Below are 15,776 nucleotides of genomic sequence, written 5' to 3'. Positions count from 1 at the left end.
GAATACCATAAGCTATTTAAATTAAGGTTGCAAAAATTCTATGTCCTTAAGTCAGTTACTTGAGAAAAAGGATCTTTTATCATGAGTCTAGACTTATAACAAATTAAAAACAATTTTTCTAATGCTTTTTTTTTTTTTTTATAAGAATCCTAGATCAAAGTTTTTTCACCCACATTTTTCACTACGTTCTACAGGGAAAGTATGGTCATAGTACATGTATATGATTTGTGAGGCCTTTCTCCAGTATTTCCCACCCTTCATGCTTTCCTTCTGAAACAATACTTTCTATCTTTCTATCTTTTATTATCTAGTTTTCTGCATGTTGTTATCTCATTGAAATGGGAGCTCTTTGAGAGTAGAGAACTTTTTTGCCCTTGTTATATCCCCAGCATTCAGCACAATGTCTGGCACATAGTAAGCATTTAAAAATATTTGTTTTCTCTGGGCTCCACAGTACCCCACTAATCTAATCAAAGTTGGAAATTTAAGGTTTGAAAACTCATGCAAAATAGTCAGTTTTATAGTCAGTGTTATAGAGAACACAGGGCCAGACTCAAATTTAGAGAGAGCTGGGTACAAGTCCCTGAGCAAGACACTTAATCTCTCAGTGTACTCAGGCAATTTTTTAAGAAAATAGCAAAATAAATATCAATTCCCCATAGGTAAAGGGAGTTTCTGTTCCTGGAGCTCCTTACAGGGATTACATAAATCTTTCTCTATTCCTTCTAAAAAAAAGAAAGGATCACTAATAAATGACCAATCACAAATGCAAAAGATTGATGATGAAGCATATTTCCCACTTCTTCCCACAGAAGTAATAGACTAGAGATGCAGACACATACATTATAAACATAGACAATATGTTGATTTGTCTTAACTATATTTATGTTAAAAGACTCACTAGACAGAGCACTGGACCTGGAGTTAGGAAGGACTCGGAGTCTTACTAGCTATATAGTCCTGGGCAAATCACTTAACTCTGCCTTAATCCATTGGACAAGGAAATGGCAAACCACTCCTGTTAGCTTTGCCAAAAAAAGCCTATAAATGATGTGAGCTCATGAAGAGTCAGACATGACTGAACAATAATTAGCTATAATTGAGGGCTTCTTCTATTTGGGGAGAAGTTGATGAATGAGAATGATTCAAAAAAGGAGAAAAATCAAAGAAACATTTTTTAAAATACGTAGAAAAGAGCAAAAAGTTCAGAGCAAGACATAGATAAGACAGTTTTGATATTTATATGTTAAATGTAACACTAAAAAAAACTTTATGCAACATATGATCAAAATTTCATATTAAAAAACCATGAAAGGGGCAGCTAGGTGGGGCAGTGGATAGAGCACTGAAGTCCCCTGAAGTTAGGAGGACCTGAGTTCAATCTGGTCTCAGACACTTAACATTTCCTAACTGTGTGACCCTGGACAAGTCACTTAACCCCAATTGCTTCAGCCAAAAAAAAAAAAAAAAATGAAGATTCTATTTCAAAAATTTGAAAATCACTAAAAGCAAATGGTGCCATAAGTTCTATATGAATAAAGCAAAGTTCTCTGAAACCTAAATCTAAGCTAATTATAGCCCAAAACATTTAAAATGCAAAATGTTACCTCCCAAAGACTCCTTGATAAAGCCATAAAATTTGGCCAAGTATGTTGATGTTCAAGAAATGTTTTTTTTTTTAATTACAGTACTCTAATCTGAATAATAGCCTGAAATGTAAATGTCAATTACTCCAATATGTAAAACCCAAAATAGTCACTATCAAATGAAAAGAATCTTTGAATAATTGTCTCTAGATGCATTTCTACTACCTCTTCAATGGAAAAATTCAGCCTCTAAATCAAAACTTGATATCTCTAAAACAACTTACACAATTTCTCTTAAATCCCTGTTTAAATCACTTTAAACCACTGTTAAAGAATAGTGTCTTGTTACATGGATTTTGACTCAAAAAGCAGAACTGTAAAATCACAATAACAAAAATAAAATATAGAGAAAATAGCAACAAATCAACAAAATCCTTTCTTCAAACAAAAGCAACAAGAGACAGCTTGGGGCTTCTTGTTTCAATGTACATGAGAAAGAATTATTCTCTCAAACTCCTGTATAAAACGTTTCAATATAAAGAATTATAGAATAGAATATTAATTATATAGTCTACAAAATTCTATAGATCAACAATGAAAAAACAATGATCCACAACTATAACAGGCACCAGAAGCTAGTAAAAAACAGACATGTGATTAAATGAAGCCTACAACTAAAAAGGAAAAGAACAAAATGGTGACATTCCAGAAATTGTCTTTGGATTAACTAACTCTTGTCTATGGTAATTATAGCAGAAGTCTATTTATAATTCTTTTGTTCTGAAATATCAAGAAGTGCCCATACAAATTTCCCCTACCTATATAAAAATTTATAAGATAAACACTAATGATTTCAATAACTTTCAAATTAGTCTTAATATAACAAGTCTAATTATGAGATGGAGCAAATCTGAGCTTCAGTGAGTTCAGGCTGTGGATCAAATGTAAAAGGAATTCTCCCTTTTGGACTACAAATAGCATTGTATCTCCTTTTATTGTAACTGCACAACAGCATTAAGTCAAATCAAAGAAGTAAATCAGTTTTTGATTTTACTTCACCCAAAACAACACAGCCCTTCTTCAAAGCATACATACAGACTCTACCGATGCCACTACTGCCTGGTAACAGTATCAAGTCTCAATAGAGAAAAAAAAATGTTTTTCAAAGAATGAATACATGACCTGGTTACTTTGGTTAAGTAATTGTGGAAATTTCTCTATCAAGTAAAAGCAAACAGAAACCTTCTGAGAAAGAAAAAAAAATGTATAAAAGATGTGTGCTGAGTAATCATACTTTTAGAATTCTCCAGGAATTCTAAATTTCAACACACAAACTAAATCAAGATTTTTTTTTCCACTCCATTTTATTCAATTTCAAATTAACTGAAGAAAAAGTATGAGTTCTAACAGATTGGTGTTTTTGAAGACACACTATTGATAAAAATCTAAAACAAATAATTAAAGAAGGGATTCATGAATGCTTAGATCATTACAAACAAAAGATCAAAAAATCCAGCTAAAAACGTTATTAGTCAGATGCTCCATTCTTTTACAATAAAAGTAAAAACCCCTAACTATTATCTGACAAACCTCTTTATGGCTTTCACTCATGTCTAAGGGAAGAGCTACAGTCTGGCTTTGCATTACCCAGAATTAGACAAGAGCCAAAAGATACTTTGATAACTCAATTATTTCCATCTTAAATCATTTATATTACTTAAGGAGTCAAATATGAATAACAATGCCTTCATAAATACAATGGAGAAAAATGAGGCACAATGGAAAGAACACCAGAATTAAAAGTCCAGTCAGTCCAGATCCCTACATTGACAAACTGACCTCAATTAACTTGCAAACTCATTAAGCCTCCATTTCCTTATTTGTAAAATGGGAATAATGCTGACTACTTAACCAATGACGCTGTGATGATTAAATTAGATCATTTATTTATTCATTCAAGGACCTTTTTTTTTTTAAGTGCCACTTGAGAAATGCACCATGTTGACATAAGTAATTTGTAGCAGAAAGTCACAATGCACATATATATGCACCTATATACATATATGAGGTGCTAACGATGCTTTTTAACATATATACGTACACATACACAATAGCTATATATAACATACATGTACATGTATATGCCCTTAAGTATATGCACATGCGTGTATGTATGCTGGCTATATGTAGTATGATGCTAAAATATACAGATGTGTGTATGTGCACTGCACAAGCTATATGCAGAAATATGCTTATAGTATGCTAATTATACACATATACATAGGTGTATATGTGCACACATGCGTATAAGTTTGTGTGTGTGTATGCATATATACACACACACGCACGCACGGTACTTAAAATGTCCAAATTATTTTCAGCATGTGCGTATCGAATGCACTCACATAAGATTTCTCTCTCCAGTATGAAGCTATTTTTCTAATTTGTACCCATTATATTTTAACCACCATCGAGATTCTCGCCCAACAACTTCCGCCACTCTCTAGCAAAGACACCGAAGCTGTACTGCCCAATAAGCCCCAATTCCTCTTTAAGGGACGAATGCAAGGCACTCATCTGTCCAATGAATAGCCGAATGAATCAATCTACCCAGGGCAGTATTCCAGGGGAGGGAAGGCGGCTTAGGCCTGCGGGCCGAAGCGCATTTCAGGACCCTGACATCGCAGGTGCCTTAGGGCCACTTTCCCCGCGACCCCGGGCTCGTTAGGGGACCCTGAGGTAAGCCCAGAGCCGGAAGGGGTTCCCAGCCTTAGGAGAGACGTTACCCAGAGAGGGGACTGCAGCGACACGAGGGCCCCGCCCCGCTGCCTTAGGGCAGCGCCAGCACCGAGTCCCCCGGACCGGCCGCCACCCCTGCCGGAGACCTCAGTCCCCGGTCCCGGTCCCGGTCCGGCTGGAGAAGTTCTTCCGTTTCTCAAGGAACGGAGAGCATTTCCAGTTCCGGGGTTTCGTGTTGCCGGAAGTCTGGGGAAGTGACGTAGAAAGTGAGCGCCGCTCGTCGTACCTCAGCTTGTGAAGGGATCGAGAAACATGGTGAGAAACTGGGACTAGAGGGGACCGTAGAGGAATTAATTTATCTTCACCAAAGAATGAAGAGTCTGGAGGGGATGGTGCAAGCCCTCTCGGGCCGGGTTCTGAGGGTGTGTTTCTCCTCAGCTTCCTGCCGAGGTTATGGATCGGGAGCCGGAGAGAGGGAGACGAGAGGGAAGCAGGGGCGAGGGGGAGTGTTGGGGCGATTCAGTATGTAGTGAGGGCCCTCGGAGGGAGGGGGAGGGGGGGAGGGGGGAGGAGAACATCTGATCGGAGATAAGGATTTTAACTCAAAGGTGTCGCTTGTTTTCAGGGGAAACAAAAGAAAACGAGGAAATACGCGACCATGAAGCGAATGCTTAGTTTACGAGACGAAAGATTGTGAGTGGTCTCGCAACTACCAACCTAAAACCAGATGCTTATAGAGGAAAGTCGTTAATTTGCTTGCAGAATTGGTCCCCGGATTCCTGGTTAGGTGTTTCCCGTTTTAAAATGGGACTTAAATTTTTAAAAGCCTCCTCTGAATTTAGGGAAAGGGAGAATTTCGAAGAAAATGCAAATCTGAACGTAAATTTTAATTTTTAAAAATCTTCTCTTTAGGAGAATTATTTTATGTAAGATTGCTTGTAATATAGCTGCTTTCAATAAGTAATTAGTTCCCCCCCCAAAAAATTTAAGTTTTGACATTCTTATAGCCTCAGTTCAGTTACTCGGTTCATCTCAATTTTATTATATTTAAAGTTTGGCAGAGTAGATAGAGAATTGGCTTTGGAGTCTAGAAAACTTGGGTGAGTTCAAGCTCCACAGCCAGATTGAACCAGTAATTTATTTTGTGTCCTGAAGTTAATTATCTGATGCTGTTGCTAAAAACATTTTGTAAGATGTTTCCTTGTATCAGTCAATAACTGATACAAGCATGGGAACTTTTTAAGCTTTTTAAACTTTTTAAAGCAAGCATGAGAAGAATAACACCTGAAGCAAATGAGTAGAGGATGGAAAAGGAGGATTAAAATTTATGCTTACCTACCTAACAGTTTTAGAGATTGGTAGAGAAAGATGTTGAGTTTATGAATAGTGCATCATTATACTCCTAGAGTAATCTGCTCTTCTGAAAAGTATGCAATTGACAGTTTTCAAAGGAAAAGTTTTTCCTTTCTTTATATCCACATTAACTCTTTGTTTGTTTTTGTTTTTTTGCTGAGATAATTGGGGTTAAGTGACTTGCTGAGGGATCACACAACTAGGACTTAAGTGTCTGAGGCCACATTTAAATGCAAATCCTCCTGACTTCAGAGCTGGTGCTCTTATCCACTGCACCCACATTAAATCTTAATACATTTGTTCTTATTTGGAGAAATATTTTAATTCCTGCACTGATTAACCAGCCCTAACTCTAACTCATTTATTCTTGTAAAATTTGAGAAAGTGTTTGATGTGATTGTTTATCATTGGCATGTAGATTTTAATCCTTGATAAAGAAGTTATTGATTGAGAGAAATAAAATTATTTATCTCTTTGTGAACCACAATTACTTTTTGTTTAGGAGTAAATAAAAAATACTACATGTTTTTAATCTCAGGATATTAAGATATTTAATTAAGTTAATCTCCTGACATCCAATATGTTATTAAGGTAATTCTCACTTGCAGCCTTCAAGGAACTGATTTTACTAATAGGATTAAACCAAACAAATTTAGATTTAATTATTTAGATTAAATTTAATCAATTTGATTAAGTCATTATTCTTGTTAATGACATTGAGTTGGCTGTCCTTAAATTTAATAAGGATTTTTTTTAAACTAGGATGTTATTCTCAATTTTATTTTTTATTTTGTTAGAAAAGAAAAAGATAGATTAAAACCAAAAAAGAAAGAGAAGAAAGATCCCAGTGCTCTCAAAGAAAGAGAAGTGTAAGTGTTGAAGAAAATCCAAAGTTGTTCCTGGTATTTTCCCATGTCCACTTCCATCCTTGCCACCAAGCCCTCTGGAATGATTGTATGTAGTTAACAAACATCCCTTTTAAACCTCTTCCTCTTAAATTCTTTTCATCTTATATTAAGAGACTTGGCTTCTCCTAGGTAATAGTGCTTTCCTAGTCACTATCTAGCATTTCCTGAGTTTTCTTTCATACTTCTCTTATGTACTGGTCCTTGAGGGTGAGTTGGAATATTCTTTATTCCTCACTTCCATTTGCAGATTCTCCCTTTATCACCATCAACCCATTCAAGTTTATGAACCAGTTAAAAAATCGTATCAGCAATTACCTATCAGTGCCCAAGATATTTTAGTGCATTTCTCAAGGAGTTCGGTACCTGGCTCATAATCTTCATCCTAACTGCTACCTTTATACTAAGAAATTTCAGTCCTTCATATTCCCCTTACGTATTGGTCTTTGAAAAGGAGTAGGAATATTCTTCTCTTCACCTCTAGTTCCCCACTCTCCACCTGATCAGTCTATTCAAATTTTTATTGATGTCCCCGCATACCCCAATTTTCCCATTCCCTCAGTTCTCTTCTGATTCACTTCAGCCACATTTGGGGATGGTCACACCCTTGATTTCTCCAACATGTATTTCACTTCAACAATCAAAAAATCTCAAAATACCTCTTAGATCATAAGCTCTTATCATTCCATATCTCCCTATGTCATATCCCTCCTGAATTTATTCTTTGTCCACACTGGAATCTCTGATCTCCCTTCCTTCTCTACTCTCCCAGACTTTCACTCCTGCTCTAACTTTACTATCCCCATTTCTCCAAACTACATTTAATTAATTCATTCCCTACTTTGCCCCAGCTCCCATTGATACCTTTTTCCAGATCCTAATCCTGTTTTACACTGAACATGTACTTCCTCCATTGCTACTCACATCCTGCTGAACAGAGTTGGAGAAAGCCATGCAATCTAGCTAACTGTTCTACTACAAATTTGTGTTATCTAATCTCAGCTCCACCCTCACCTCAGTTAGACAGTCCTTTTACTCCTTACTAACTGGTTCAACATTCTATTCAGAACAGAGTTTGTTCCAAGCTTTCTCTTCCCTCCTCATGCTCTTATCATTTCTTTTCTCTCCTCATTGAGAATGTCATCTCATTTTTTATTGAGGAAATAGAAACCTTTTACCATAAACTCTCTCTTTTCCCTTTCTCTTTGTCTCCAAAACCCCTCGATATCTTCCTTTAATCTCACTTGTATTACACTTCTAATAAAAAACATGACTCCTTTCATCAAGGCCAACTCTTTTTGTTCCCTTGATCTCATCTCTTTTCATCTTTTCAAATAGATCTCCATAATCATCCCTTACATCCCTGCTGATCACAAACATATCCAAGTCTCCTATACTTAAAAATCCTCTTAGACAATACCATCCTTTCAAGCAAAACTCTCTCTTCATAGCCAGCGTCTTAGAAAAAAGCATCTAAACCCATTGTCTCTTAATTTCCTTTATTCTAAATATTTTGCAATGTGGCTTCTAAAAAAAAAGTTACCAATGATCTCTTAATTTGACTAGATCTAATGGCCTTTTCCCAGTTCTCATCTTTCTGTATTTCTCAGCTGTATTTAATATTCTTAACTGTCATTTCTTCTCTTAAGTTTTTATAATGTTGTTCTCTTTGTTTTCTTCCTAACTATATGATCATATGATTTGCCGGGTCATTGACCCTGTAAGGTTAAGCATACCCAAAACCGGTCTGCATTTTCTTTCCTATCTACTCTTTTATTTGATGATCTCAGTAGCTTCCGTGAGTTAAGTTATCTCTGTACAGAAGACTTCGAAAGGGTGTGTGTGTGTGTGTGTGTGTGTGTGTGTGTGTTCCCTAAGCTGTGGTCCTCTACTTCCAATCCTTTATTGAGTATTTTAAACTAACTGACCCACAGGCTTCTCACACTTGGGATATTCAAAATTGAGCTCATTATCTTTTCCCAAAAAATCTACCTTGCTTCCCATTTTCCCTATTTTTCTTGGGGTACCCTGACATCAACATGAGAATTATTGACTCTTATGTAGTTGCCCTACATATGCCATCAATTGTGAGATCTTGTCATTTCTCCCACTGTAATGTGTCTATCAACTATTCCTTTATCTTTACTTATATGGCCACAACCCTAGGTTCAGGCCCTCATCCCTCTTGCTTTTATGGCAATAGCCTTTTCCAGGACTTTCTAAATCTTGTCTATTCCACTTTCTTTTCTTCACAGCTGCCAGAGTGATTTTACTGAAGTGCCCTTGTCATTTCCCCAGGAGCTCCTTGTAGCATTTGGGATTCAACATAATGTCCTTATAAAAAGCCCTTTAAAATTTGTCCATCAAACACTTCTCCATCCTCACCATTTCCCAACATTCCAAAGTCTGTCCAAAGTCTTTCTCTTTGTAGGAAAAAAAGGGGAAATAAGCTAAGCCTCAGAATACCTTTCCCTTTTTTAATGTGTAGCATTCTTTTTAGAGCATGTCTCTAAAGAGTTTGGACACCTTTCAGTTGTCAAAGAACTTCAGTTGTTGTCAAGTGTGTTGTTGGTATTGAGTAAAAATCATTTTACATTAATCTATACTCTTTGTCTTTTAGTCCCCAGCACCCATCCTGCTTGTTCTTCCAATATAATACACAGTTGGGACCCCCTTACTACATCTTGGTTGATACCAACTTTATCAATTTCTCCATCAAGGCCAAGTTGGACTTAGTGCAGTCAATGATGGATTGTCTGTATGCCAAATGTGAGTATCATCCTTGGAATAAAACTTTTTCTTTTTTTTTTTTTTTTTTCCTATTTTTTTTTTAATAGCCTTTTATTTACAGGATATATGCATGGGTAACTTTACAGCATTAACAATTGCCAAACCTCTTGTTCCAATTTTTTACCTCTTACTCCCCCACCCCCTCCCCTAGATGGCAGGATGACCAGTAGATGTTAACTATATTAAAATATAAATTAGATACACAATAAGTATACATGACCAAAACATTATTTTGCTGTACAAAAAGAATCGGACTCTGAAATATTGTACAATTAGCTTGTGAAGGAAATCAAAAATGCAGGTGTGCATAAATATAGGGATGGGGAATTCAATGTAATGGTTTTTACTCATCTCCCAGAGTTCTTTTTCTGGGCATAGCTGGTTCAGTTCATTACTGCTCCATTGGAAATGATTTGGTTGATCTCGTTGCTGAGGATGGCCTGGGCCATCAGAACTGGTCATCATATAGTATTGTTGTTGAAGTATATAATGATCTCCTGGTCCTGCTCATTTCACTCAGCATCAGTTCGTGTAAGTCTCTCCAGGCCTTTCTGAAATCATCCTGTTGGTCATTTCTTACAGAACAGTAATATTCCATAATATTCATATACCACAATTTGGAATAAAACTTTTTCAACATGAATTAATCAATGATCACTTACTAAAACATGTACTATGTGTCAGGTGCTGGGAATACAAAAGCAAAAGTGAAACAGTCTCTCCCTTAACATGTTAAGTTCCATTTACCTACAATACTTGTGAAATGAGGAGTTCTTATTATCCTGAGATTTTATATTTATGTTTGGTTACTAGAACAGCATCAGTTTTCAAGGAAATGGAATATGGTAAAAGCATTTAATCCTTAATTATTTTTCTAAAAGTTGCTTCAGAATTTCCTGGTGCCTCTAGAGTATCAAGTATCAATGTATAATATTTTATAAATTCTGTGGAGCTTTCTAATTTGGAAATCATTGAATTTTTATTATTCTTTTTTCTTTTCAATGAGAAATGGACCTCATTTCATATTTCATATTATTCATCTATTAAGTGTTTATTGATTGTTATAACACGTGCTTCATAGCTCCACAGATCAGTGCAAGTAATCCTTCCACCAATATTGATTGCATCTACACTGTGCCTTATTGGCATGTGATTCATCCTGTAATTTCATAAATCCTTCATATAAGATCTGGTTTATGCTTAAGCCCCTCTTATGAATCTTTCAAGCGATCTTTTTCCCATGTTTTGCCCACATTTTCCATTTAGACATGTCATGGAGAAGACATATGCTATTTTTGTGCATAAGTTTTTATTGCTAATATTGTCATGGTAAAAATGACTGGGTTTTTCTGGAGCATAAGCTCTGCCAGTGTCTACCAAATTGAACTTGCTTCAGGTGTGGGCCTTATGGTTAAGTGCTGAACTTATCACCAGAAAGTTTGACTAGCAGAAAAAAATTTTTTGGTCAAAGAAGTGCAATAAAATGTTTTGTTTTGATATGAAGGTATTGCTATTTAAGTCAGTAAAGGATACGCCCATGTTGATGAAATCATGGATATTCTTGAAGGACTGGCACATAAAAATTATTCATGTAATAAAATGGATAACTATAGAAAAGTTTCAGTTTTCTCATTAACCTTTGAGGATAATCCCATAAATGGTGATTCTTATACCCTCCCATAGTTTTGCTGCTTTTATTTGCTTCTGTCATTATCTTTGTTTTTTCCATACTATAGTAATTTCCTGCCTCGTTGTAATAAAAGCTATTAAGCAAAACTTTGTGATGTAACAAACATTTTTGACATTTTGACAATATCCACTACATTGCACAGCCATAGTTCCCTAGGTATATTATGAGGAGAGATTGTTTCATCATTTGTTTTCTGGAATCAAGATTACTCATTATAATTCATCTCAATTCAGCTTTGTTGTTTTGTTTTAATTTACATTATTGTAGTAATTGCCTATGTTGTCTTAGTCCTACTCATTTTACTCTATATCAGTTCTTATAGATTTGCCTATATTTCTCTGGATTCCTTAAAATTATTTAATCATGTAATATATTGTTAGATTCATATGCCACACTTTGTTAAACCATTTCCTCGCTAATAGCGATCTACTTTTTGAGTTTTTATTTGTTTAGGGTTTTTGTCATTACAAAAATACTACTTTGAATACTTAGGTATATATAGGGCTAGCCTTTTCTGTCTTTGGCTATCATGAGATGTGCCCAATCATGAGATTGTTGTGTCAAAGGATTGGGGCAATTCAGAGACTTTTCTCCTACAATTTCAAATTATTTTCCAGAAGGATTACTCCATTTTAAAGTTTCACCAAGACATATCTTAGTTTCAGCCTCTTTCAGCGCCACCATTGACTGTTTATGTCTTTTATCATTTTTGCCACATTGAGGAGTATTGCATTTATTTTATTAATGATTTGGAGCATTCTTTCACCTCTTGATAGTTTGCAATTCTTTTGAAAAATATATTTTTGAACGCTCATCTTTTCAGAATAGCTCTTGATCTATGTTTATGCTACTTTGCTAAATGTGTCTTGATATGACTTGAATATCAGACTTTTATCAGGTATTTGATACAAAGATATTTTTCCTACTTGAGTTTTTCATATTCTAGTATGAACTAGAATATTCTAATATGAACAACAAAATTGTTCATGTAAATTTTTTTTTGTTTGTTTTGCTTTAAATTTTATGCAATTGAAAGTCGTTTCTCTTTTATGATCACCTCTATTTTTTGTTTGGTTAAGAATTCTCCTAAGATGAAACAATATACTTGAGGGCAGCTAGGTGGCGCAATGAATAGAGGATCAGCCCTGAAGTCAGGATTCTCCTGAACTCCCTGAGTTCAAATCTAGTCTCAGACACTTAACACTTGTGTGATCCTGGGCAAATCACTTAACCCCAAGTGCCTCTACAAAAAAAAAGAAAAAAGAAAGAAACAATATACTTGTGCTTCATTAATGTATTAGTTTTGATGAACTTTTTTTCAAAAAATTTTTGCTAAAAGGAATGATTCATTGGGTAGAGGTTTGAAGAATATATTTAGAAAGAAAGATGATATAAATACAAAAAAAAAACCCACATTTTTAAAAGAATTCAAATCATGGATCTCACAGGTGCCACCTGCCACCTCTAGTTTGTTGCATTTGAAATTTAAAATATAATTATTAAACTTGATATTTTAGATCTTTGTTCCTCTTAACCTGGAGTCTATGAACTTGTTTCTTTAACATTTTGATAACTTTATTTTAATGTAATCTTTTTATATATTATTATGTACTTTATACATTTAAAAATAGTATTCTATGCGGGAGTCCATAGGTTTCACTAATGTGTCAAAGAGATGCATGGAACCTTTGTTTTAAATTAATTTGCTTATTACTTTTCTCTAATTCTATAAAGTAATCCTTTGGTGATTTGTTCTAGTTTGAAACTTACAAAGTAGTTTTAACATTTTTATTATATTGCCACTGACCAACTGTGAACAGTGTTGATGCTGGTAATTTCAGTGTATGTATTTTATAACCTGCTGCTTTACTAAAATTGTTCATCATCTCAGTTTCTTTGCCAGTTTTCTGGAATTTTCTAAATAAATCATGATACTATCAGAAAGTAAGGTCTTAATATATCTTTAGCAAAGTGATATGGATTTCTTTACAGGGACAATTGATATATATATATATATATATTTATTTATTATTATTATTACATGTAGGCATTCCTTGCATAACTGACTGTGTAATGGCTGAAATTGAAAAACTGGGACAGAAGTACCGAGTAGCCCTGAGGTAGGGACATACTAAAGATTCCTTTGGTCTTGTTTCATTTATTTAATGTCCTAAATTTTCTCATCTTATTAACTTAGTTAAAATTCAAGCTAATTATCTATAGAGTTTCAGGTAAGAATTCAGAGCTCTAAAATTCATAAGCAAGGATATTTTGGTTAATCATATTTTTCTACAACTTTTAAATTTTTATCTCCATATTCAATTAAAGGTGACATTTTAAGTTTCCTGTTCTCTTAAATGGTATTACTGTGTGGGAACACTTACTTAACAGAATTTCCGTTAAATTCAATTTAAGGAAAAGTACCATATCCTTAGTTTTCAGTTCTTTACTACAATAAAAAGTGTTGCTATGTATAATCTGTGTTGGATTACTTACTATCTAGGGGAGGGAGTAAATGAGGAGGGAGGAAAAAAATTTGGGAACACAAGGTTTTGCAAGAATAAATGCTGAAAACTACCTTTTGAAAAATTTTTTTAAAATTTTTTTATATGTTTAGGTCTCTTCACTCCTTATTTTATACCTTTCCAGTATAATATGCTTACTGGTGCTCTCACTGGATTAAGGGATATGTACAGTTTAGTAACTTGTGGAGCGCAGTTCCAAATTGCCATCCAGAATGGCATAATCTAACCTGTTCTGAACAGGATTGTTATCTAAGCTTTTATTTACATTATTGATAGAACTGAACTATGTAAAGAAATGCTGCCATTAATATCTCCTTATGAATTCTGTTGTAAATCTATTACTTAAAAAATGATAGTGACCAGATTGCCTAGATCTGTCTCTGAATTCAGCTTTTATATCCTTGCAGGATTGCCAAGGACCCACGATTTGAACGATTACCATGCTCACACAAAGGAACATATGCAGATGATTGCTTAGTCCAAAGGGTCACACAGGTATCCATTTTGAAGGCTCTATTTTGTGCTTAGCCTAGAAAAAATTGCTTAATAATTGATGAACTGTGATCTACATATAGCCAAAAAACATCCACTTATCCTGGGAGGAAATTCATATGGAACCTACTCATAAGTGAGAATATCTCTTCCTGAGGGGGGAAAAAAAAGAAGAGATAAAAAATAGCTACTGATAGTAGTCTCTTGGAGTGATTAATTCTTTCACCTAGAAAACTACTTATTTTATATGTTATATTGTTTTGGTAACTTTTTTCATTAGTATTCTCTGTAAACTAGACAGTATCATTTGTCTGTCTATTCTAGATAATTTCAGCCCCTGTCTCTCTTCCAGCACAAGTGTTACATTGTGGCTACAGTTGATCGAGATCTTAAGCGAAGAATCCGGAAGATCCCTGGAGTTCCCATCATGTACATTTCTAACCATAGGTAAGACATGGCTGAAGATAATAAATGGAATGTGGTTATTCATAATTTTATGCCCTTTTAGGTATGTTTATTCATTTAAGGTCAAGACGCAAAACCTTACAGATAATTGTGTCAAATATTTAAATAGTTAAATATTAAGGCAGGGAGTGGGGGGTGGGGGGGAATAAAGATGAAGCAACAGGGAAAAGGACAAAAGAAAGTGCTAGGAATTAAAGTGAATGGTACTGAAATACAAGACAGTAGTGGAGGATATGGAGGTAGTTGATTTTAGACAAAGAAATCACAAATCCAAGTCTAAGACCTAAACGTGTCAGAAATCTCTCTGACATCTTGAACCTGGTTAATTAAAGGCTTATAAAAGAACTGCCTTTACTTTTTTAAGTCCATCTCCAAATCTGAATTGTTTTCCTCTTTTTCTATAATTTTTTTCTGCCTAAACAAAGTTTAGTATACTCTATTACAAATTCTTTCCTCAAATTTCTTTTTTTTAAATAATATTATTTTTTTCCAAATACATATGAAGACAATTTTTGGTATTCATTTTTTATGAAGTTTTGAGTCCCAAATTTTATCTTCTACCTTCTCCACTCCCTAAGATAGTAAGCAGTTTGATATAGGTTAGATATGTACAGTTTGTATTAAGCTTCCATCAATTCTTTCTTTGGATGTAGATTGAAATTTTTATCATGAGTCAGAATTGTCTTAGATTATTGAATAGCTGAAAAGAGGTGAGTCAGTCATAATTGATCATCATACAATGTTGCTGTTACTGTATACAGTGTTCTCTTGGTTCTTCAGCATTTCTTTCAATGCCTGAATAATTCTAGATTCTAAGATAAATTTCATACCCTTTTATGTTGCTGCAAAACCAAGAAGAGAATATAAATCAAATAATACAAAAGCAAAATAAAGGTCATTGAATAGATTGTTCAAGCTTTCTGAACAGTGTATTAATTCTTTTTCTTTTAAATAGGTATAACATTGAGAGAATGCCAGATGATTATGGAGCCCCTCGACTGTAACATCAAGAGACTGAACTTCTGTGATGCCAGTCTACAAAATATCCATACAAGTTAACAAAGAAATGCCATTCTATCTCTTACTTGTATTGTGAAAATGTGCTTACAGAGACTTTTTAAAAATTTTATTCCAAACTGGTTTTTAAATCTTAATGAAAAAGTCATTTAATTTATATATATAAATCAATTTTGTTCAGACATTTCTGTAGACTGAGTTATCCTTATTGTCT

General features: G+C 34.5%; 2 protein-coding genes across 9 annotated transcripts in view; one reads left to right on the top strand and one right to left on the bottom strand.

Moving 5' to 3' along the window:
- Window positions 1–4,516, bottom strand: part of AREL1 (apoptosis resistant E3 ubiquitin protein ligase 1) — a 63,799-nt gene extending 59,283 nt beyond the window's left edge. For 3 of the 5 annotated variants that reach the window (XR_002770142.2, XM_012547964.3, XM_003756225.4), the window contains exon 1: window positions 4,373–4,515. The gene's annotated coding sequence lies outside the window, so the exon portion shown is untranslated. Of the gene's footprint in view, window positions 1–4,372 lie in introns of all 5 variants that reach the window. The other 2 variants (XM_023502099.2, XM_031952518.1) reach the window with 1 other exon arrangement.
- Window positions 4,517–4,554: 38 nt separating this feature from the next.
- FCF1 (FCF1 rRNA-processing protein) lies at window positions 4,555–15,746 on the top strand. Of its 4 annotated transcripts, none has more exons than XM_031952519.1 (8): window positions 4,556–4,640; window positions 4,951–5,018; window positions 6,476–6,547; window positions 9,204–9,352; window positions 13,111–13,183; window positions 13,996–14,083; window positions 14,433–14,527; window positions 15,501–15,746. In XM_031952519.1, the coding sequence occupies exons 1-8, from the start codon at window positions 4,638–4,640 to the stop codon at window positions 15,547–15,549; spliced, it is 597 nt and encodes a 198-aa protein (XP_031808379.1). In that variant the 5' UTR covers window positions 4,556–4,637; the 3' UTR covers window positions 15,550–15,746. The 4 variants fall into 4 exon arrangements, with proteins under 4 accessions (XP_031808382.1, XP_031808379.1, XP_012403271.1 ...); XM_012547817.3 differs by lacking the exon at window positions 4,556–4,640 and adding an exon at window positions 4,649–4,747; XM_031952522.1 differs by lacking the exon at window positions 6,476–6,547 and having other exon boundaries at window positions 4,555–4,640.
- Window positions 15,747–15,776: the final 30 nt, after the last annotated feature.

Source organism: Sarcophilus harrisii, chromosome 2, assembly GCF_902635505.1.
Source record: "Sarcophilus harrisii chromosome 2, mSarHar1.11, whole genome shotgun sequence".
Lineage (NCBI taxonomy): Eukaryota > Metazoa > Chordata > Mammalia > Dasyuromorphia > Dasyuridae > Sarcophilus > Sarcophilus harrisii.
Note: the sequence above shows the minus strand (reverse complement) of the source record. Positions and strands in the feature narration are given on the sequence as shown.